The 21591-nt window shown below is 44.3% G+C and overlaps 2 protein-coding genes across 6 annotated transcripts; both read left to right on the forward strand.

The window, feature by feature from the left end:
* Window positions 1-1405: 1405 nt before the first annotated feature.
* LOC128765749 (caspase-like) lies at window positions 1406-6052 on the forward strand. The gene is made up of 7 exons (XM_053876777.1): window positions 1406-1445; window positions 2613-2676; window positions 2741-2812; window positions 4246-4309; window positions 4575-4698; window positions 4765-5248; window positions 5473-6052. Exons 1-7 carry the CDS (start codon window positions 1406-1408, stop codon window positions 6050-6052), a joined length of 1428 nt encoding a protein of 475 aa, XP_053732752.1.
* Window positions 6053-6946: 894 nt separating this feature from the next.
* On the forward strand, window positions 6947-21441 carry LOC128766038 (NACHT, LRR and PYD domains-containing protein 3-like). 5 transcript variants are annotated; one of them, XM_053877379.1, is made up of 16 exons: window positions 6947-7106; window positions 8300-8413; window positions 10416-10488; window positions 10558-10662; window positions 10800-10838; window positions 11471-11537; window positions 11660-11879; window positions 12038-13832; window positions 13911-14084; window positions 15147-15320; window positions 16572-16745; window positions 18273-18449; window positions 19099-19275; window positions 19374-19547; window positions 19873-19919; window positions 20490-21440. In XM_053877379.1, the coding sequence occupies exons 2-16, from the start codon at window positions 8386-8388 to the stop codon at window positions 21026-21028; spliced, it is 3963 nt and encodes a 1320-aa protein (XP_053733354.1). In that variant the 5' UTR covers window positions 6947-7106; window positions 8300-8385; the 3' UTR covers window positions 21029-21440. The 5 variants fall into 5 exon arrangements, with proteins under 5 accessions (XP_053733354.1, XP_053733351.1, XP_053733353.1 ...); XM_053877376.1 differs by lacking the exon at window positions 6947-7106 and adding an exon at window positions 7150-8221; XM_053877378.1 differs by lacking the exon at window positions 6947-7106 and adding an exon at window positions 7150-8209.
* The last annotated feature ends 150 nt before the right edge of the window (window positions 21442-21591 follow it).

Consider the following 21591-nt stretch of genomic DNA (forward strand, 5'->3'; position numbering starts at 1 on the left):
TCCTCCTCTCTGATCATGTTTCTCTCACCAGAAAGAGCATCATTACTGACCAGTGAACGCTGATGTTTCAGTCCAGCCCTTGTTTTTGTCACAAGGAAGTCAACCTTCTGTCAGTTATGACTAAGGTCAGGGATCAGCTCCCAGCTGCTGCTGTCCAGGCCGTCTGTGTTTAACTGTGAAACTTCAGTAGATGCTGCGACACTAAAAAGTGTTGATCAATGAGCCATTGCTAAAATACCTTTCGTGGTGGAAGGCATTGAAATGAACATAACAATCTTGTGCATTCCAACACTTTAAGAAATACACCCCAGACAGATCTGAGTGAGGTTGGCTCAGAAACCACAGATCTTCTTTATCCAGGCCTGTGAGAGAAGAGCTGCTCCAACTCTACCTGACGTCCCTCTGGGGGACACCATTTCCTCTGTGTTATCTGGACATTCTGACATGAGGTGTAAATGTGATGGATTAAAAACTAATCGAGTTTTGATTTGTTTTGTCTGCTCTGCCATGATGCCTCATTCTGTCTGAAAATGAGTGAGTGATGGCGTCGTGCTTGAGTCCTTGTATCTTTTGCTGTGTACACCAGGTAATAACTCAATATTTCTTCCTGTTTCATGATTGAGTTCATTATGTTGGTGTTTATTTTACACAAGTAGGCGGTGGGCATTCGTTGTATTAAAATAGTTAGGCGTTCCACTGATCAGGTTTTCTGCTCCATCATGGCAACAGCAGCTTGAGAAGATCTTCTGATCTCAGGTCCAGACTTGCAGATGTTGGGAGCACTCTCAGGTCAGAGTAGGTGTCTGTCTGATGTCCTCTGTGAGCAGACTTGTTGGCTGGAACGATGAGAGCACTGAGGAGAGGCTTCCTTCTGAGGGAGGAGCTTCAGGTCAACTGAGGTCATGATGGAGGAAACGGCAGGAACAGAGCAGGTGTTTGGGCCACAGAGTCACATGATGAGCAGCGTCTCACTGAAACCTACCTGCTCTGGCTGATGACAGACCTGGAGAAACTCCATCACAGAGAGCAAATACACGTCTGTGGAGTCTTGAGGGTGAACGACGAAACACAGGTGAATCAGCACACACATGCACGTTTTGTGGGGACATTTCACTGACTTTCTCCCTCTCCAGACCCTCACCCTAAACCTAACCGTCCCAAACACATGGCGAGCCTTAACCAGGACCCAAACCAAACTTAAATCTATACCCTCATCTATAGTCCCCAGTTATTTTGACATTTAAATCATCAAATTGAACCTAAACCTTGTGGGGACCGGAAAAAATGTCCCCACAAATAGCTATAAAATTATGTCAATAATTTACAGGACACACCAGTCATCAGGGCGTGTTCCAGCGTTTGTTTCCGTGAGCAGGATCAGACGGAGCTGAGCTCAGCTGCAAACATGGACACAAGTCTTCAGACCAGAGGAGCACTGCGAACAGGTCAGTGACTTTCACACTGTCCACGCGACAGGAGTGTTAGCGGATGAATGTGGAGCCTGGTTATGAGGTGAATGAATGAGTAGGAAGAGTGTGGTTCTTTGCTGCTAATGGAGACACACAGCTGATTGTGTATTTCCTATGAATCAAATGAGATAAGAAAACATCGGAAACAACATGAAATAAAGTCAAGTGAACACAAAGTAATGAGTTGGAGCGGTTCTGAAGTCACAACTGCGATAAACAGTGCCACTAAACTGGACTGTGGACAGGTGTGGTAGCAGCAGGTGACCTCTGACCCTGGCTGTGTTGTGAACGTCTGACACGTCCTTCGTTCTTGGACCTTTTGATTCAGATGTCATACAGAACAGCAGCAGCTTCTTATGCAATGAACTTTCTTCTGAAAAAGTGTTTGGAGCTGCGACAGTCTTTTGTTTTTTGTGATGGCATTCCATCAGAGCAGTGCAAACACTTGAACATTTTAACACAACTCTTCCAGTGCACACAAACCACATACTCATGGTCAACACAACACTGTTGTGTGTTCCATCCAAGGACCTCTGTGCTGCTTGATTGACACAAATGTTGATTGATGAAGAGTCCACTGATGGAACAAAGGAGCAACACACACACACAACTCAGTTCCACATGGAGGAACCAAGTGTAGACGTCTGTAAACAAGCGTGTTGCTGGGACTGCAGGGGGAGGAGTTTTGATTCATGAACCTGAGTGTTGAAGAGCAGCAGTCATGTTTGTGGACTGAGCTCACTTCTACACACCAGCTTCTATCAAAGCGTCTCTGCTGTGAGGACTCCAGACTGACTCACACCTCAGGAGTTCAAGTCTGTGCTCCTCTGTCAGGACTCTACCAGTCCCAGTCCAACACCACTGAAGTCAGATGTTTGATGTGAAACCATGAAGCCATGGTCAGAGGCTCAGCATGAAGTTGATCTTAGGATGAGGTCTGTGAGGTCACAGAGGAGAACCAGGTTCTTCCATCCACTATCAGACCTCACCATGCTGCCCTCCATGTACAATGTTGACATCACATGTGATGTCAACATTGTCACATTGTCACAACTTTGTTCTGCTGCTCTGAACCTCATAATTGAAGTTTTGTTGTTGACCCCCAAGAGCCACCAGTGATGATGCTGTTGTGTTTGTGTGAAGGTGAGGACAGAGAGGAGGAAGCTCCGCTGGGTGAGGACCATGGCGGCCTGATCAGAGCTCAGAGGTGAGAAGATCAGTTCTCCTGTCTGAGCTCCAAACACTTCACACTGAAATGTCGGTGTGTTCAGATCAGAGCCACTCACACCATCCGCTCCTGGACAAGTACTTGACTCCAGCTCCAGATCGCTGCAGCATCTTCGGTGAGTGCTTCGGTGAGAGTTTAACCGTGTGTGAAAGCACAACCAGTGGTGAGATCAGATGGTTAATAAACTTTATTGGTGAAGAGACTTTTTTTTATCAAGTGATCTGTAAAGCCTTTCTCACACAGCACAGAAAAATAACCATGTCAATTGTGTGTGTGTTTACATTGAGGCTGTATAACTGGAAATATATTGGGCTGTAACCATTTGAAGGGCCCTTCCCACAATGTGTCAGTGTTAGGCCGCTGCAAAAGGGGAAATGTGAAATGAACACTGGGACACGGTGTAGTCGTCTTCAGGTTCTCTGTGTGATGACGACACCAGCTCCCACTGGCGAGACACGAAGCGCCAAAGCAACAGATTCTCGAGACAGCGCTCTTGAAAACACTCATTTACACTACCTGAAAGAATCGAAACAAGATTTAAATTGGATTTATCTTCTAAATCTTAGCATTAGATCATGACCATTGTTGATGTCTTCTGCATCTGCCACATAAGGGACACCGCGACACTTAAGCTGCCCTTTCCAGCTCTTGTATTTATGCATTTGCTTTGAACAACCAAACAAACTACATCAATAATTTAGCACTCTGAGTCAGACTGCAGAGACAGCACTAGCAGAGCAGTAAAAACTCACAACACTGGGCGTGTTAGAGCAGGGCCTCTTAACCTTTTGGATCTTGGGGACAACTGTTCCGGAACAAATGGACCCGGGGACCATTCATGTAATAGAACTGTTTCACTACTCTTGATTTCATTTGTGATCAATAAGTTAGTCTACTTACACGTAAACAAACCAAAACCTTGTTAAATGACATTAAACCATGTGATCATCACTCAGATATTTATTTGTCATCAAAAAGTCCAACCAGCAGCAGAAACTGGTCATATTCATCAAATTCACAAAAGAAATAAAGAAAAAAAATATTCTTGAGGCAAACTGTTGAGAAAATTGGAAGAAAAAAACTGCATGTCATGAATACAATTCGGAATAAAATAAATATAGTAAAACATTTTTAAATGTTTAAACATCATAAAATAAAAAGAATATATGCATTTTTTGCTTTCATTGTTTTTACTATTGGGGGCACCATCACTTTCTTTTTTTTTTCGTTTCAAGAACTTAGTTTCAAAAACTATCACAAATCTGCAGCTGTCAATTTAATGACACTACTGCCACCATACCCGCCTAATGTATTAAAAGGGTGCGTCTCACGGCCCTCAGGGCCCAGAGGTGGCAAACATAGAACTTTTGGCAGCCCTCTAGCGGGCGCCTGGATGATCTGCGAGACCTCGTGGGCTAGTCCCTAAATAACAGCTATCTCAACCCAGAAACCAGATATCTGTCTGCAGGTTTACATCTTGTGGGAATATCCTTCTGTGTTTATGTTCTGGTGACATCAACTGTTCTCCACTCTTTTCTTGCTTTGCAGGAGGAAGCTGTGCCTCAGTGAACTACTAATCAAACAAATCACTGAGAATAAAGTGGATATGCATGTAAGTCTTTTGGACACCTGAGATTAGCGATGTGTCAGGTGCAATATATAAAACATAATAACAAAACATGTAACGTAATAAATGCACAAAATTAGGCAATTATAAAGCTTTTATGAAACTGAGTTTGGTTCACGTTTTGTTATATTTGCAGTTAAATTATTAATTTGTGCAGTGAAACGTTTGAAATATGAAACAAAAGAATGGTTTCGTAACAGAATATATGCAGAAAACACTCTGTATTCAACTCATCTTATCTTTAATGCAGAGTCTGTTACTTCAGGTGTTGCCTTCTTATTCCATGAAGTCTGAAAAGAGAGGCACCTGCCTGATCATCAACAACGAGAACTTCAGGAGTATGAAAAAGAGAGAGGGGACTATGATGGATGAGGGTCAGCATTAATCGCTGGAGCTCAATTGAATACAACTCCAGGTGACTCCTGTCTGTCTCCCACCAGAGTGTGTGTTTGCTGTCTTTGAGTGGCTGAACTTTGAGGTCAAGGTTCACAGAGACTGCGACAGGAGAACCATTCTTTCGATCATCAAAGAGACGGCAGCAGAAGATCACAGTCAGGTGGACAGTCTGGTCTGCATGGTCTTCAGCCATGGGGATGAGGGTCGTGTGTTCGGGGTGGATGGTCGGGCCGTCATGCTCCAGGAGCTAACAGCTCCCTTCACTGGATCCAAGTGTCCGAGCTTGGCTGGGAAGCCCAAGATGTTCTTCATCCAGGCCTGTCAGGGAGAGAAGAACAATGATCCTGTCACCATCGAGGCAGACAGTGGGGTCGTCAGTGATGCTGTGAAACCCCCCACCATCCCTTCTGAATCAGACTTCCTGCTGGCAAAGTCTACCGTCCCGACTTTCTATTCCTACAGAAATGTGGAGCAGGGGTCCTGGTTCATTCAGTCGTTGTGTGGACAGGTCTTCATCCTGGTGCCTAGGTAAGTCACAAAATCACCCAGGAACCATCCAGAACTGAGCCCAGGTGCATGTGGCTAATATGATAAACCTGCTGCAACATGGCTGAGACTCACTTAGACCTGGTCCCTGTCAATGGTCGCTCCTCCACTGGTCATGTTCCTCTCACTAGACAGAGCATCATGACTGACAGCTGAACTCTTTGATGGTTTCAGTCCAGCTGACTCTGTTTTGTTTATTGTCACAGGACAGTCGACCTTCTGTCTATTCTGACAAAGGTCAATGAAGATGTCAGTGAAAAGGATGTTGGCTCACGGAAACAAATGCCGGAATTTGTCTCCTCCCTAAGAAAGAAAGTGGTCTTTCCCAACCCCAATGCTCCAGTTCAGCCACAAACCTCACCTCTCGACCTTTCACCACGACCTGAGCAGACCACCTACTCATTCTACAAGCCACCACTTCCGTCGACCATCTCCTCACCTGTCAAGCCACAACCTCAGCAGGCCACCTCCTCGCTCTACAAGCCACCACTTCCGTCGACCATCTCCTCACCTGTCAAACCACAACCTCAGCAGACCACCTACTCGCTCTACAAGCCACCACTTCCGTCGACCATCTCCTCACCTGTCAAGCCACAACCTCTCTCATCTAAGGAGACCAGAGCTCTGCAGACCTCCTCACCGAACAAGCCCGTACCTTCGCAGACCTACGTCACAGAATGTGTTAAACGAGCTCTACTGAACGGTGGCCTCCCAGTTGTTGCTGCATTTGGCCCGGGTTTATGTGTCCCCACTGGCCCAGAAGGCAATAAGGATGGCACGTTTTAAATAGAGACAACTCTCAACTCTCCAGTTGAGGTGAACGTCCCGTCATGGCTAAGTTCAACTTCTCAAACTTCAGCCAAGTTCATCCATCTAGTGACACAACTGTAAATGTAATTCAAGAACCGGCAGCATGTCATTTCTCATCACTCTCAACGACTAGCCTAGATACACTGACTTCCCATGATGCTCTGCAATTTAACTGGCAAACATGGTTCATGCTGCCAAGATTGAGCGTCGTCACATCAAACCAATGCAATTACCAGCGTTTTATTGATATAAAAGGGTTAAAATGCGCTACTCTGAGTTCTCCCACTTCTCTGCTGACTGTCTGTGGATATATATATATATATATATATATATATATATATATATATATATATATATATATATATATATATATATATGACAATACGGAACGTTAGTATGTGCACAAGTTCCTGGACCACACTGATGCACAAGACATGATGTAGCTAGGATGGTAACAACAACAACAAACATGGAGGAATCCCTGAACAAAAGCAAACAAAAGCAATCTGTTTGCTTTTATTCAAGGATGTTTTTCGCAACACAATGGCCAGGGTTTCCAGTACTCTGAATGTACTTGAAATTCTTATTCAAATATTTCCAAGACATTAAAAGAGCTTTAGTTAAAATAAAGTTATATAAAAACTTGAATATACCATCCTGACTCATTGTGCTATTGTAAAAGTGATGCAAAATAAACAATATTTTGTTGTTTAAATGTATGTCCGTTTGATTCAGTAATACACCAAATTCATTCCAATTGAAAAATGTGGTCATGTACCATTAAATGCGATGGATTAATCCAATTCCCCAGGGTTTGACACCCCTGGTCCAATCCCCAGGCCAGTGTTTTCCTGTGAACCTTCAGTCCATGCCGCTCAGCTGGATGCTCCTACACCAACAAATATTGATCCAAAAAAATCCACCGGTGAAATGTTGTCCATGTTGGAACAGACTGACATTTAAGAAGCCGACACACCGTGAAACATCGAAAATACATTGTTCACCTGGAAGGCGATTCTCATAAGCGCCGGTGGGTGTCAGTATGTAGCCGTGGTCAGCGAAGACGGCGTCCACTTAATGAACTTCAATGTCTTACGAATGTTATTAATTTGTGGATGTTTGCTTTGTTGTCCGGTCGTGTCGCTTCAAAAATGTTTAATTTTCTGAAAGGGATGAAAAGAAAGAGGTTTTTCATTTGTGTCGTCATATTGTGCTAGAAGCGTCAACTAACAACATCAACTGATTTGACTGTTTAGACTCTGTAATTTTAGCTGTTTAAAGGCTCTAAAACTTAAAACAGCTGGTGACGCTAACACGTTGCATCGCTTAGTCGTTTCTCAGTTGTAAATGAATATAAATAATTTTATGTTACGTTTTTAAATATGTTTAATTGGAGTGCAATAAGTCAGCTAACAGGTGCTAGCTTCGGGTGCTAACACTACTGTGGTTACTGTGGCGCGAGCTCCGTCACTTCGTGTTTGCTACGTGTACGAGTTTTTTAACCGTCAAAGGCATGATACAAAAGAGTTCTTCAGTATTCTGCACTGCAAAATGGCACGTGGTGTAGCTGATAGATGTTCGTGTTGGTCAGCCTTACGTGTGATATTCGGCAAAGATAGTTTCTGTGATACACCACGAACGTGGTGTTCACTGAGGGGGTTTTTATGACAGTCAGGGAGCGAGGTTAGTCAGTAAAACGACAGTTTTGAATGATGACGCGTATGCGTTTGAATATTGCCATACATCAATATGTAATATATTGGATGTTTACTGCTGCGGAAGATTGTGAATGAACAAACACTGACACCCCAAAGATCAACTGCCATAAAAATGGTGAATTAAGTGTGCAGTTAAACTACATGAAATGATTGACTTTTTTATGACAGAGTTGCACCTGTTGCACCTGTACTTTTTCAAGCGATGTTAAGTGATGCTTTAATTGTCATGGATAGTACATGTGGTGCTTAAATGTGTTTCAATGTTTATTTTCTTAAATGTCAGTGTGCTACTTATTGTTTAATAGAAAACTTCCTTTACACCCGCCTTTGTTCTGTTGTCACCTATGGCTGCTCACCTCCTCCATCTTAATCTCACCATCATCATCATCATTCATCATCACTGCGGGCGTCGTAGGTAGTTACTAATGTAAATGAACTTGGTCTTTTGTCAGCACTTTCTCTAACACCAGGAGACTATCTCACTGATCATGTGTGTTCCTGGCAGGACTGGCTGCCGACACGCGGGGCGTGCCCCAGTTACTGTGTGCATGTTTCCGTGAGAAGGAGGCGAACTCTGCTGAAGATTGAAACATGGAGACCAGACAAGAACTGCTCAGAGGTCAGTGACCATCCACTCAAGAGGAGTATTGCTGTAGTGCAGTCACAGGCTCAGTGGACGAATTATGAGTGTTGTCATGATGTGTGTGGATGAGTCTGTGGTGTCAAACTCTCCATCGCTTAATTAAAGAAAAGACAGCTTGGCTTTAATTGAAAAGCAAAACAAGTGAAGTAAATGAAAGCTTTTAAATATATGTGACATTTATGACACAAGATTGTTCGTATGTGTGTACATGTCAATAGTTCAGACCTGTCCAACCTGCACTTCTTCATTCTTGCCAGTTTTCTAAACAACGTTCTGTTGAGAAGTTGATAAAACATGATAATGTGAGAAAATGACAAGGAGACTTCAGTCCAAACAACAAATGTTGATGAAAAATCAGAAAAGGGACGCATAAAGATGTCAAATACAGTGTTAACATGGAGAACTGAAACTGGAGAGTGGCATTTTTGTGCTTAATTGTTGATCAGATTATAGTTTTTCTTCTTATTTTGATAAACATTTGATGATGATTCAAAATGTATTCATGGATAGTGGAGTCTTTCTAAATAGATGAATCTATTGTGTTTTGTGTGTCTCTGTCTGCAGGTCTGTGAACTGGTTTAAACCTGTCTGGCCACTTTTCACACTTCCAACGTCATTCATTTGTTTACTCTTTGACACAGTCGGCACAATTTGTTGGTTCAATAGTTTTTGTTTCAAACAAAGACTGAGATTATAAACCAGAGTCAGTCCTAAAATCGATTATTTCATCAAGCCCCCGGCCAAAGTGTGTGTGGTCCTTCTATAGCTATACCTGGACCAATTTTTGGAAACACACCTACTTGTGGGGACCTTATGGGTTTGTGGGTACATTTTGCCACTTCCCACAAGTTGAAGTCTTAATTTGAGGATTGAAACTTAAAAATAACTGCGCCGTTCTAATTTAAGTTTGGCTTAGGTCCTGGCTAAGGTTAGCCATTTGTTTTGGATGGTTAGATTTATGGCAGGGGAGTCAAACTTGCATCCCGTGGACCATTTGCGGCCCTCAGGATGGGGTTTTGTGGCCAACTGCTGGGTGCCCAATTTTAGTCTGTGAGTGGCCCGCACAGAGCACCCTCTCTTTGTCCAATATGATATTCTTAGACGATTTTGACAATACGACCAGATGATATCCATACAGGAGGATGACAAAAAAAATAATAACAGCAATCTAGTGAGACCATTCAATGCATGATGGGATACCCCAAGACCTGACGCCTCAATTGGAGGACGAAGACTTCAAAATAACTGAGTCATTATAATTGGTTGGTTGGTTGGTTCAGAGTCCAGGTTAAGGTCATCCATTTGTTTTGGATGGTTAGGTTAAAGGTGAGCGGCTGGGCAAAGAGTTATGGCAATGAGCTGTCCTATAAAGATGCAAGCGCATGTGTGTGTGGGATTGGTTTATCCATTCTTAATCTTGTGAAGACTATTCTGAGGAAAAGACCTGTATGAGAATATTTGGCTTAATTAGGACCGCTGTGCCATTCCAAGTTTCTTAACTTTGTGATTTTAGGTTTTTGGACTGCATTCATTTACTACTGCATTTGGTTTTAGGCTATCTTCTTAACAGTATGATGATAGTTTTTTATGCCACATTATGAATGAATGAATATTTATTTCACTCTGCTCGAATACACTGTAAAAACCTTGCATGACAAATTCTGACATTTGTATGACCATCATAGAAAATGGCTTCATTATTGTTGCATTGTATACAAGTAGCAGTCAAAAAGCAGTCAGTGTCCCCAGAGATTCTCAGGGATATTAAATAACTTAGCAGGAGGGATGTCGCCCCCTAGTCACCAACCATCTAGGACTCTATATTTGAATTTGGTTCAATGCATTCTGATGGAAACTTGACAACAAACCTCAAAAGACACATGTCAACTCTATCTCCCTGAAGAACAAAGACAAATGTCCTGTCGTTTAATCAAACCAACACCATATTGATTGTTGATGATGTTGTATTGGTGTGAAGGTTTGGACAGAGAGGAGGAAGCTGCGGCCTCTAATGCCCCTCAGGACCTTGCTAGCCAGACTCGCGCTCAGAGGTGAGGGGATCAGTTAGTTCTCCAGTCAATACTTGAAATAATTTTTCCCACTGCAACTTCTGTGTTCAGATCAGAGCAACTCACATCTAATGCTGCAGAACAAGAAGACGGAGATGGCAGGTCGATGGATAAACTCATTGACTTCAAAGGTGGACAGGAGTGTGCAGATGACAGGTAAAGGTGTGAAAGTGAAGTACCGTTAACTGTCCACGGGACAACCAGAGAGGGCGCAACACTGAGGGGACATCTGAGGGGACGTCAGATGGTGAACAACAGATTGAAGTGCTGATCAACAGTTGCGTCTTTTTTAGGATCTTTCAGGAGGAACCAGAAGAGTCTTCTGGAGAGAGGTGGGTGTTTCTGTCCCTCAAATACTGTGATTGTTGTACAACAGTCTGTGGGGCTGCTGCTTGGACTGATACCCTCAGACGCTCACATGCTTATTCTCAGTTCATACTGTATGTCGGCAATAAGTAAATAACAGCGGCTGTCGGACAGACAGGTGCTGTTGGACTCCTGATGAAGTCCACGCCTTTATGTCAAATATATTTATTTTATTTCATTGCAAAAGTCATCTGTTGGGAAAGAAGGTTCCTTTTAATGTGATGACCAACAGCTCTGTGTTTCTGTTCCATCACTAGTTAGTGACCTCTGAGTTTAGGTGAAAATATTTATTTAAAGAAATGCTGCTAAACTCAAATTGTTCTTCATTGCCCTTTTATCTTTACTAGACTGCCGTGAAAAGTGCTGCAGACAGTGATGGAGGAAACTAAACATCCGAAAGAACAATCAGTGAAGTCCACTTAAAATCATGACTGAAGTGTGTGTGTCATGTCTGTTTTCCATGAATTTGGATCTAGATTGGTCTATTTCGGCAGGGCTGCACCTGGAAGAGTCAAAGTCTGAGTCTTGACCTTCATCAGATCATCAGTGTCCTTGTGAAAGTAGACAGAGCTTATTTATTGCGTGATGTTCTTCACAGAGAGGATCAACAGGTCTCAGACCTGCGTGTCCAGCAGCATCAGACAGATCTGGACTCCACACTTCAGGTATGTTGAAGCTGCTCCTGCTAACTACAACAGATGCTAACTCACCACTCAGGATTCAGATCACCCCGGAAGGTCTGCAGGTTTTCTCTCTGTCACATGATCAGGTCATGTGTGTGTTGCAGCTGCTTGAGGAGACTGTCATGACCCTGGTCAAGAAGGAAGTGAGGAGCGTCCAAAGATTCCTCAGTCCAGATGATCCCAAATACCAGGATGAGGAGGAGGAGGTGAAGTTGAAGTGTGACGAGGAGCAGATGAGGAGCAGCAGAGAAGCTTTCCTGGACTTCATCATGAACCTCCTGAGGAGCATGGAGGAGGTGGAGCTTGCTGATCGTGTGTGGAGCAGTAAGAGGATTTGAACCTTCAACCTGCTGAATCTGAAGCGTTCAATATAAAAGTCCATTTGAGCTGAAACACCTGGATCTGATTAGAAGAATGATCTGGAGAATGATCCGCTTCACCTTCCAGAGTCTTCTGATCATGTGACTTCTCTCTTCATTCAGGAAGTCGTGCTGGAGCGTGTGCAGAGCGACTGAAGAGGAGCCTGCAGAAGAAGTTCTATGGTGTGTTTGAGGGTGTCGCTAAAGCAGGAAACTCTGCCCCTCTGAATCAGATCTACACAGAGCTCTACATCACTGAGGGGGGCATAGACCAGGTCAACCAGGAGCACGAGGTCCGACAGATCGAAGCAGCAACCAGGAACCAGACCAGAGCAGAAACTACCATCAGACAAGAAGACCTCTTTAAAGCCTCACCTGAGAGAGAGGGACCAATCAGGAGCCTGCTGACAAAGGGCGTGGCTGGCATTGGGAAGACCCTCCTGACACAGAAGCTGACTCTGGACTGGGCTGAAGACAAAGCCCACCAGAACTTACAGCTCGTGTTTCCTTTCACCTTCAGAGAGCTGAACCTGCTGAAAGAGAAGCAGTTGAGTTTGGTGGAACTTGTTCATCGCTTCTTTCCTGAAACCAAAGACTCAGGACTCAGCAGCTTTGAAGGAGTCCAGGTTCTGTTCATCTTGGATGGTCTGGACGAGTGTCGACTCCCTCTGGACTTCAACAGTCGGTTCCTGACAGAAGCTACAGAGTCCACCTCAGTAGACGTCCTGCTGACCAACCTCATCAGCGGGAAGCTGCTTCCCTCAGCTCAGCTCTGGATCACCACACGACCTGCAGCAGTCAATCAGATCCCTCCTGAGTGTGTGGACATGGTGACAGAGGTCAGAGGGTTCACTGACCTCCAGAAGGAGGAGTACTTCAGGAAGAGGTTCAGAGATGAGGAGCAGACCACCATCATCTCTCACATCAGGAGCTCACGAAGCCTCCACATCATGTGTCACATCCCCATCTTCTGCTGGATCACTGCCACAGTTCTGGAGGACATGTTGAAGAGCAGAGAGAGCGGAGAGCTGCCCAAGACCCTGACTGAGATGTACATCCACTTCCTGGTGGTTCAGGCCAAAGTCAAGAAGCTCAAGTACCATGGAGGAGCAGGGACAGACACAGTTTGGGATCCTGAGAGCAGGAAGATGATTGAGTCTCTGGGAAAACTGGCTTTTGAGCAGCTGCAAAGAGGAAACTTGATCTTCTATGAATCAGACCTCACAGAGTGTGGCATCGACATCACAGCTGCTGCAGTTTACTCAGGAGTCTTCACACAGATCTTCAGAGAGGAGAGAGGACTGTACCAGGACAAGGTCTTCTGCTTCATCCACCTGAGTCTTCAGGAGTTTCTGGCTGCTCTTCATGTCCACCTGAAGTTTTTCAACTCTGGAGTCAATCTGCTCCATTCACAACAAACTTCTATTGTGATAAGAATATTTAGAAACAAGCATCTTGCAGAACAATTCTACCAGAGAGCAATAAATGAAGCTGTAGAAAGTCCAAATGGACATTTGGATTTGTTCCTGCGCTTCCTTCTGGGTCTTTCACTGCCGAGCAGCCAGAGGCTCCTTCAGGGTTTGTTGACAAAAACAGGAAGTAGCTCCTGGACCCATCAAGACACAGCAGAGCTCATCAAGAAGAAGATAAGTGAGAAAGTGTCTCCAGAGAGAATCATCAATCTGTTCCACTGTCTGAGTGAAGTGAAGGACACTTCTCTAGTGGAGGAGGTCCAACAGCAGCTGAGATCAGGACGTCTCTCCACAAAGCAACTGTCTCCTGCTCAGTGGTCCACTCTGGCCTTCATCTTACTGTCCTCAGAGGAAGATCTGGAGGTGTTTGACCTGAAGAAATTCTCAGCTTCAGAAAGGGCTCTTGAGAGGCTGCTTGTGGTGGTCCAAGCTTCAAAAGCTGTTCTGTAAGTGGATTGGACACTGAAACATCTCTGATGATATGAACAGCACATTGTTTAATTTCATCATCTTTTTCTATTCAGGCTTAAAGTCTGTAATCTGTCAGAGAGAAGTGGTTCCCTTCTGTCATCAGTGCTCAGCTCTCCGTCCTCTTGTCTGACACAACTGGATCTGAACTACAACAATCTGAAGGATCCAGGAGTGGAGCTGCTGTGTGCTGGACTGAAGAGTCCACACTGTCACCTGGAGACTCTCAGGTCAGAACACATCATTTGTTTTTGAGCACAACCTCCGCTGAGTGATTATAAAGTCAATATTTTATTTTGATGTGCACAAATTTACAAAACAAAGCAATGTATTACAATTTTTATAAAAAATGCAGGACATGTCCCAGCTGTCCTTTAGTTAGGAGGCGTCTGGACTTCCCATGGACGCCCTGAACTGCAAAAGATGAAAAATGGGCAGACAGTTTTTCCCAGAAGGATGCGCTAAATGTCCGATTATTTGTGACTGTACAATGTCGTACTCGTAGTGGCATCACACTGGTTTCCATGAACCCTTTTGCAGCCATAGTGCAGCCATCGTGGTAACCATGTTGGCAGGTGTAATCTCGCGGTTATCCACATCTCATGAGAGGCGCAGCATGGAAGCATGCTGTGATTGATGGCTTCTCTGACGCTTCTGGCTGGAGGACACCGCAGATAAGTTCCAAACTTTAAACAACGTTTACAAAACAAACTCAACACAAGCTTTTTAATTTGATGAATATTACTTAATGTAACCCAAGTTCTATCAATGTGTAGATCTTTAACGGCCTTCACTATTGGTTAATCCATCTCGTGAGAATACGCGCAATCCAATAAGAGTCACGTCATCCAGTCCTCATCCGGAAGGTGCTGCTCAATCCAAGTCTCAAGCTGAGGCCAGAGCCTCCAGGTGGAATGTGGCTGAATTGGAAGCATGAGAGAAATTTCTACTTGCGACAAAGTTACTGTAGCCCAGGCGTGAGAATATGAACACGTTTTTCTTCACCTGTTCGGTGGATGACTACATTCGATGATGAAGTGCTGATGTCCTATGTCTCGAAACATTCAGCCATGCTGGGGTACTGCCCTGCAACAACAGACACCAGGGCACTGACAATGAATCATTCTTGTATCAATGACATTAAAGTAGCTTTGTGTGGAGGCTTTTCTAAAGAAACCTCTCCAGCTCTATATTAGGGAAGGAATCAAAATGAATCAAAAGTCTCCAATAATACAGTAACTTGATGATGACCTTCTGAATCTAAAGAGTTCCGTGTGACACTTGTTTCACAGCTTGAGCAGGTGTTTCCTGTCAGAGAGAAGTGGTTCCCTACTGTCCTCAGTCCTCAGCTCTCCGTCCTCTCGTCTGACACAACTGGACCTGAGCTACAATGACCTGAAGGATCCAGGAGCGGAGCTGCTGTGTGCTGGACTGAAGAGTCCACACTGTCACCTGGAGACTCTCAGGTCAGAACATATGTCAGTATGTATTTTGAAACTAATTTACAAGATTTATTCAGTGCAACCATTTTTGAAGTGTGTCTTTTTACAACAACTGTGAGTTTTTTTGTTTCTTTGTCACTGTCATGTGTGGGTTTAAGTGTACCGAGACACAAAATTGCTTGTTGCAAGGGATTAAATGAAAGTGCAGACTTAAGTAACTGATGTTATTTCTTTTAGCGGAACAGTTTTGAACAGTACAAGACCAAACTGCAATGTCTTATTATTGATAACGAAGTGCTGTAAGGAAAACCATTTTCTGGCTTGTACTGTGGTGAGGTTGACATACTCTGTGTTATGGGGAAACATCTTCTTTTTCTTTCTTCTTCTCCCTTCACGGGGCGCCACAGCGGATCACCTTCCTCCAGCTCACCCTGTCCTCTGCTTCCCCTTCTCCCAAACCTACAAACCTCATGTCCTCCTTCACCACCTCCATCAATCTCCTCTGCGGCCTTCCTCTCCACCTTCTGCCTGGCAGTTCCATCCTCAACATCTTCATCTACCAATGTACTGGCTCTCTCTCCTCTGTGCATGTCCAAACCATCTCAATGTAGCCTCTCTGTCTTTGTCTCCTAAACACCTGACATGTGCTGTCCCTCTGATCCTATCCATCCTGCTCACTCCCAGGGAGCATCTCTGCTACCTCCAGCTCTGCCTCCTGTCTTTTCCCCAGTGCCACTGTATAACATTGCTGCCCTGACCTCCCTTTTGTACACTTTCCCCTTCATCCTTATGGTATAATATAATTTTCACAATTCACTTGAACCTTTACTGAGCGTTGTTGTTTCTGTTGATGACTTCCTGTTGACACACCTGTGCAAATAGGAGCCACCTGCAATGAAGGCAGGAAGGAAAGTAGGGCTGATGCTCCGGAATCAGGCTGAAGGTACTTCAATGAGAAGGCGCTTTGTTTATTATGATGCTTTGCAGTAGTTTCCGGGGCAACTGCAAGCAGTATGTGGCCGTTATTGGTAACAGAGTAGCCCTCCAGGCTACAGACTGAGGGATGTTTGGTAATTAAAGTCTTCATGTTTAATCAAGTTGAGCCTGACCAATATAAAGGTGTTTCAGATATTCCATAAACAATGTGATCTCTAAATGAGAGTTCAGTGTGTCCTCAAATAAAGAGTTTAAAGTCTTTTTAGTCTAAAAAGTTTAAAGTCAAAATAGAGGATTAAAAAAAGTCTCACTTGTTGATGACACTCGTCTCTTTCACAGCCTGAGCTGGTGTTTCCTGTCAGAGAGAGGTTGTTCCCTTCTGTCCTCAGTCCTCAGCTCTCCGTCCTCTCGTCTGACACAACTGGACCTGAACTACAACAATCTGAAGGATCCAGGAGTGGAGCAGCTGTGTGCTGGACTGAAGAGTCCACACTGTCACCTGGAGACTCTCAGGTCAGAACATATCATGACTGACAACACAACAGAAAGGACATGAGACACAAACTAGTGTGTTTCTCTGTGGGAAATAGGGAATAAGGGGCTGAAATGATTAGAACTGTTCTTCAATCCTTTTCAATCTTGGTGGAATGTGAGACGAAATGTTGACTGTAGTCTGTGTCATGTAGCAGAAATTATGTTATGATTCGGGAAAGAAACATCGCAGCAAATGTTAATTTCAAAGTCTGAGGTGAAGACTCCAGCTCCAAAGAGTCAGTTTTCTCATCAGTTTGCTCTTTAATGCGGCAGCTGATTCTCAGTGGCATCAAACTTCAGCAGGCTTGTCCTGCAGTCATTTGTTAAAGACCGGTCGTTCTGTGAAGACTCACATACATAAGATGAGAGTTTGTCCATGATCAGTGAACCAAGGACCGTCAATACTGGAATGGATGTCCTTCGAATATCCAACATCTTTTCTCTTTTTCTTTTCACTGCTGTGTTTTCTGAGCCAGCAGCACAGTGGGAGACCTTGCATGTGTTGATATGAACCAAGTCAGGCAACCATACCACAAACCCTTTTAGGACCACTTGATCTAATGAAGCCAACAACGATCCAGAGACCCTGAGTCGACGTATGTCATTATTAAGAGCTTCTTATTTCAAGAATACCATCGTGAAAGTCATACTCTCCACAACGGTCAGCTGCCGGTGTCGGTTGTCAAACCCTGGGGAGCTGAAGGGCATGGTGTGCCGCCATGGTCTTGTCATATATGAGGATGCAAGTCCAATGCAGTGAGTGTGCTGCCCAATTCCTATTGGTTAGAGAAAGCATTATTGCGAGCTCAGTTAAGTGTACACAGACTTGCTGTGTATACGGGCGGCAGAGGTCCATGTCTTCATTCCAGCTGGTTTCGCTAGTGCGACTAAAGAAAAAAATCACTGTCACACTGAAAAATTTTGGTCGCACACTGGAGTCCTGCTTCAGAGTGGGACTGGCTAACGATGTTGCGGCAACAACATTTGAAATCTCATGAAAGAATTGTGAGTTGAAACTGTGAGTTGAAAACTTAGTTTTGATCTTATGAGTTCATGAGGAGACCATTTTAGCAGTCCTAAGCCTCCAAGAGAGTACTGCTGTAACAATCGGTCTGATCAAGTTGATCATGACTTTTAGGATCAATTCAAGGTCAAAAGCTCACAAAGGACTCCTTTCCTAAGATTCCTAAGCAGGAAACTAGGAAGCGACAGAAGTTAGAAAGATTGCCTTGTTTACAGATGATCTGTTTTATGTCACTTCCTGTTGGAGCAGCTGGATAAATAAAGTCTCCTCTTTAACAACAACATCCCAGTATTTTGTTCCTCTTTCACCCTGTGTGTTTGTCACGTTTATTCTGACTGATAAAAGTGCTCCAAATATTCCAACAATAATGCAGTGACAATCTTCTGAATGTAAAGAGTTCAGGGTGTCCTCAAATAAAGAGTCTTGTCAAAATAGAGGATTGAAAAAGTCTCACTTGTTGATGACACTCGTCTCTTTCACAGCCTGACAAGGTGTTTCCTGTCCGAGAGAAGTGGTTCCCTTCTGTCCTCAGTCCTCAGCTCTCCGTCCTCTCGTCTGACACAACTGGACCTGAGCTACAACTACGACCTGAAGGATCCAGGAGTGGAGCAGCTGTGTGCTGGACTGAAGAGTCCACACTGTCACCTGGAGAATCTCAGGTCAGAACACATCATGTGTCCAGCTTCAGAGCTGAAATGTGAAAGTCAGAGGTGGAGACTCCATTTGCAGAGAGTCAACAGACCATCATTGAGCTGGATGGGATTGTGCTGTAAAATGTAGAACTAAATTAATGCACCATATCAAACATGCAGTGATCAGAATAAACTCGAATAAAATACACAACTAAGACACCAGGGAAAAACCTTGAGATAAAGAACACGATTGCAAAGGAAGTTAGTGACGAGGGATGCCCATTTATTAAGGTCCTATTTGTACGTGGCCAGCATTTTTGTAGAAACCAAGAAGTAGCCTTTAATTTTCATCCTTCATTTGCTATATATTCACCTCCTGACGTGTGCCATTACCATGAATGCTCAGACAGCAATGGGGAGACGGGAAGTGACAGTACTAGATCATGTTGTTTTTTTGTAAATGATTAGCTTTATGGTCCACCAATCTGGTACAAAAACATTTTCTGTTTTAGTGAAAGACTAGTGATCATTAGGGATTTAGGTCAAACTTAATTATTTACAGTGCAACTTGCATGTGAACTTCTTCAAATGCACAAATAATTAATAATAAAGCACTTTTTTGATCATTAAACAGTGGATCAGAACGTTGTCCTCAACAGTCATGTGTCTTTCACAGCCTGAGCAGGTGTAATCTCTCAGGGAGAAGTGGTTCCCTTCTGTCCTCAGTCCTCAGCTCTCCGTCCTCTCGTCTGACACAACTGGACCTGAGCTACAATGATGATCTGGAAGATCCAGGAGTGGAGCCGCTGTGTGCTGGACTGAAGAGTCCACACTGTCACCTGGAGACTGTCAGGTCAGAACGCATCAGCTCCTCTCTTCAGTTCTTCTCCACAACTGGACGGTTCTTCTGCTCTCACAGTTCTCTAAAACACTGTTCCTCTGTCATTACAGTCTGTCAGGGTGTAGCATCTCAGAGAGAGGCTGTGCTTCTCTGGCCTCAGCTCTGACCTCTAACCCCTCCCATCTGAGAGAGCTGGACCTGAGCTTCAACCATCCAAGAGGACCAGGACTGGAGCTGCTGTCTGCTGGACTGGAGAGTCCAGACTGGAGGCTGGAGACTCTCAGGTATGGACAGAGCAGCAGAAGTGACTGACTGAGCTCCAAAGAGCTTCAGACTGAACATGTGATCCAGAAGCAGACAGAGAGGATGTGGGTGTGTGACGCTGCTCAGACTCTTCATCTGACCTGAGCACATGAATCCAAATACATGACATGTTCTCCTGCTGGGCACCAGTGGAAGCACCAAGGACACAGTAGAGTCTGAGCAGCTTTATAGAGATCCATCCATCCATCTGTTGTCATCAACACAGTCATGAAAGAGCTGTCCACTTAGCAGCAGGAGATAATAGTCCTGAAACATCTGAAGTCACATGACTCTTTCTTCCACCAGGTTGGATCACTGTGGACCACAGAGGTTAACATCTGGACTGCAGAGATGTAAGTCTGTGTCTTCTTGCTTCATGAGAATTCCTCGACTCTGTCAGCTTCTAGTGGAGCAGCTGTGATGTTAGTGACGTCATGTGACCCTTGAATCTGCTGCTGGAACTTGTCTTCATCAAGTCCAGGTCACTGCCCAGAACACTGGTCACCACATGATGTCCAGCTCCAGCTAGTGAGGAGCCTCCGTGCAGATCTAGAAGCAGCACTGTGGACTTTCCTCATCATCAAATACTGATTCCTTCACTCTCTTCAGACTTTGACTCCAGAGTCTCAGGAGCTCTGAATATCATCATGTTCCCTAAGCTAGATTTAGCTCCTGACATCACATGGACACACATGTGACATCAGCTCCTCCAGATGATTCTGGGATGTTCCAGTCCTCCTGGTTCTTCTCTTGAGGTGGCCCCAGTTGACCCGTCACAGTTTTGACCTGTGGCCCCATGATCTCCACTGGAGTCCATGTGGACCAACAGAGCAGCCTTCCCTGGCTTGCTGGGACAATGATTGTTTCTTGAAGAGAAGGTCTGTTCTTCCACCATCATCACCACGTGTGTCTTCTTCTCTCAGACTTCCGTCCACTCTCACTGGACCCAGACACAGCTCACCGGCGCCTCCTGCTGTCCAACAACAACAGCATGGTGGAACTAGTGACGGAGGATCAGGATTATCTGGACCATGACGACAGGTTTGAGCGGTGTCCTCAGGTGATGAGCAGAGATGCTGTGACTGGTCCCTGTTACTGGGAGCTGGAGTGGAGAGGAAGAGTTTCTGTGGCAGTGACTCTCAGGAGAGACGGAGGGAAGGAAGACGAGTCTGAGTTTGGACAGAACCCTTATTCCTGGAGTCTGAGCTGCTCTGATGATGCTGGATATAAATTCTGTCACAATAAGGGAGAAAGTGTCGTCGAGAGCTCAGAAGTCTCCCACAGAGTAGCAGTTGTGGTGAACTCAGCTAGAGGGGTTTTGGAGTTTTCCAGAGTTTCCTCTGGAATTCAAACCCCCCTCCTCATCTTCTTCACCCCCACTGAACCTCTGTACCTGGGATTTGGACTCAGAGAGGTTCCTGGTTCTGGTTCCTCAGTGCGTCTGTGTGACCTGAGTGTGTGAGTGTGTTCCTCCAACATACTGGCTAGTTCACATCCCCATCCACTGACAGTGAGGAATAAAGAAAGCTGCTTCTGAATCAAACGCGTTCATCTAAAGAGAAGATCAAAACAATGTATGACTTCACCACATTCTCAAACCTTCCTATTCTTTTTCACTGTGGACAGATCACATGACAATATTCATTCATGAACTGTTTGTCCCCATGTTTGTGACGTCACCCAGATTTTAATTTTGTGAAGTGTTAGTGTTAAATCAACTTTTCTGTATCTTTTTTGTTTTACTAATATGTTCATTGTCATTTTCCGTGTTTCATATACCACACATGAAAATAGGACAGAAGACAAACACGGGCCATAGAAAGCCTCAACAGGCACTCACTTAAACACAACATGAATAAACTCGGTAAAATGCCTTTGAATGTTGTGGTGTTTGTTTATTTGAATGATTTATTATTCTTACCTCTATTATTGTTATTAGTTACCTACGATGGAGTCCATCCCAAAGTCTGTCTCGTAAAGACAATGTATTAAGTTCCCTTTTCACCCCAGAGCGCGGATTTATGC

Source organism: Synchiropus splendidus, chromosome 10 (genome assembly GCF_027744825.2).
Source record: "Synchiropus splendidus isolate RoL2022-P1 chromosome 10, RoL_Sspl_1.0, whole genome shotgun sequence".
Lineage (NCBI taxonomy): Eukaryota > Metazoa > Chordata > Actinopteri > Syngnathiformes > Callionymidae > Synchiropus > Synchiropus splendidus.

Excerpts from the sequence above, each read along its gene's own strand:
- LOC128765749 (XM_053876777.1), top strand. The coding sequence starts at position 1,406 with ATGGACACAAGTCTTCAGACCAGAGGAGCACTGCGAACAG. Across the intron at positions 2,677-2,740 it reads GGCCTGATCAGAGCTCAGAG|ATCAGAGCCACTCACACCAT; the intron begins GTGAGAAGATCA and ends CGGTGTGTTCAG. Across the intron at positions 5,249-5,472 it reads GTCTTCATCCTGGTGCCTAG|GACAGTCGACCTTCTGTCTA; the intron begins GTAAGTCACAAA and ends TTATTGTCACAG.
- LOC128766038 (XM_053877379.1), top strand. The coding sequence starts at position 8,386 with ATGGAGACCAGACAAGAACTGCTCAGAG. Across the intron at positions 19,276-19,373 it reads TGTCACCTGGAGACTGTCAG|TCTGTCAGGGTGTAGCATCT; the intron begins GTCAGAACGCAT and ends CTGTCATTACAG. Across the intron at positions 19,548-19,872 it reads TGGAGGCTGGAGACTCTCAG|GTTGGATCACTGTGGACCAC; the intron begins GTATGGACAGAG and ends TTCTTCCACCAG.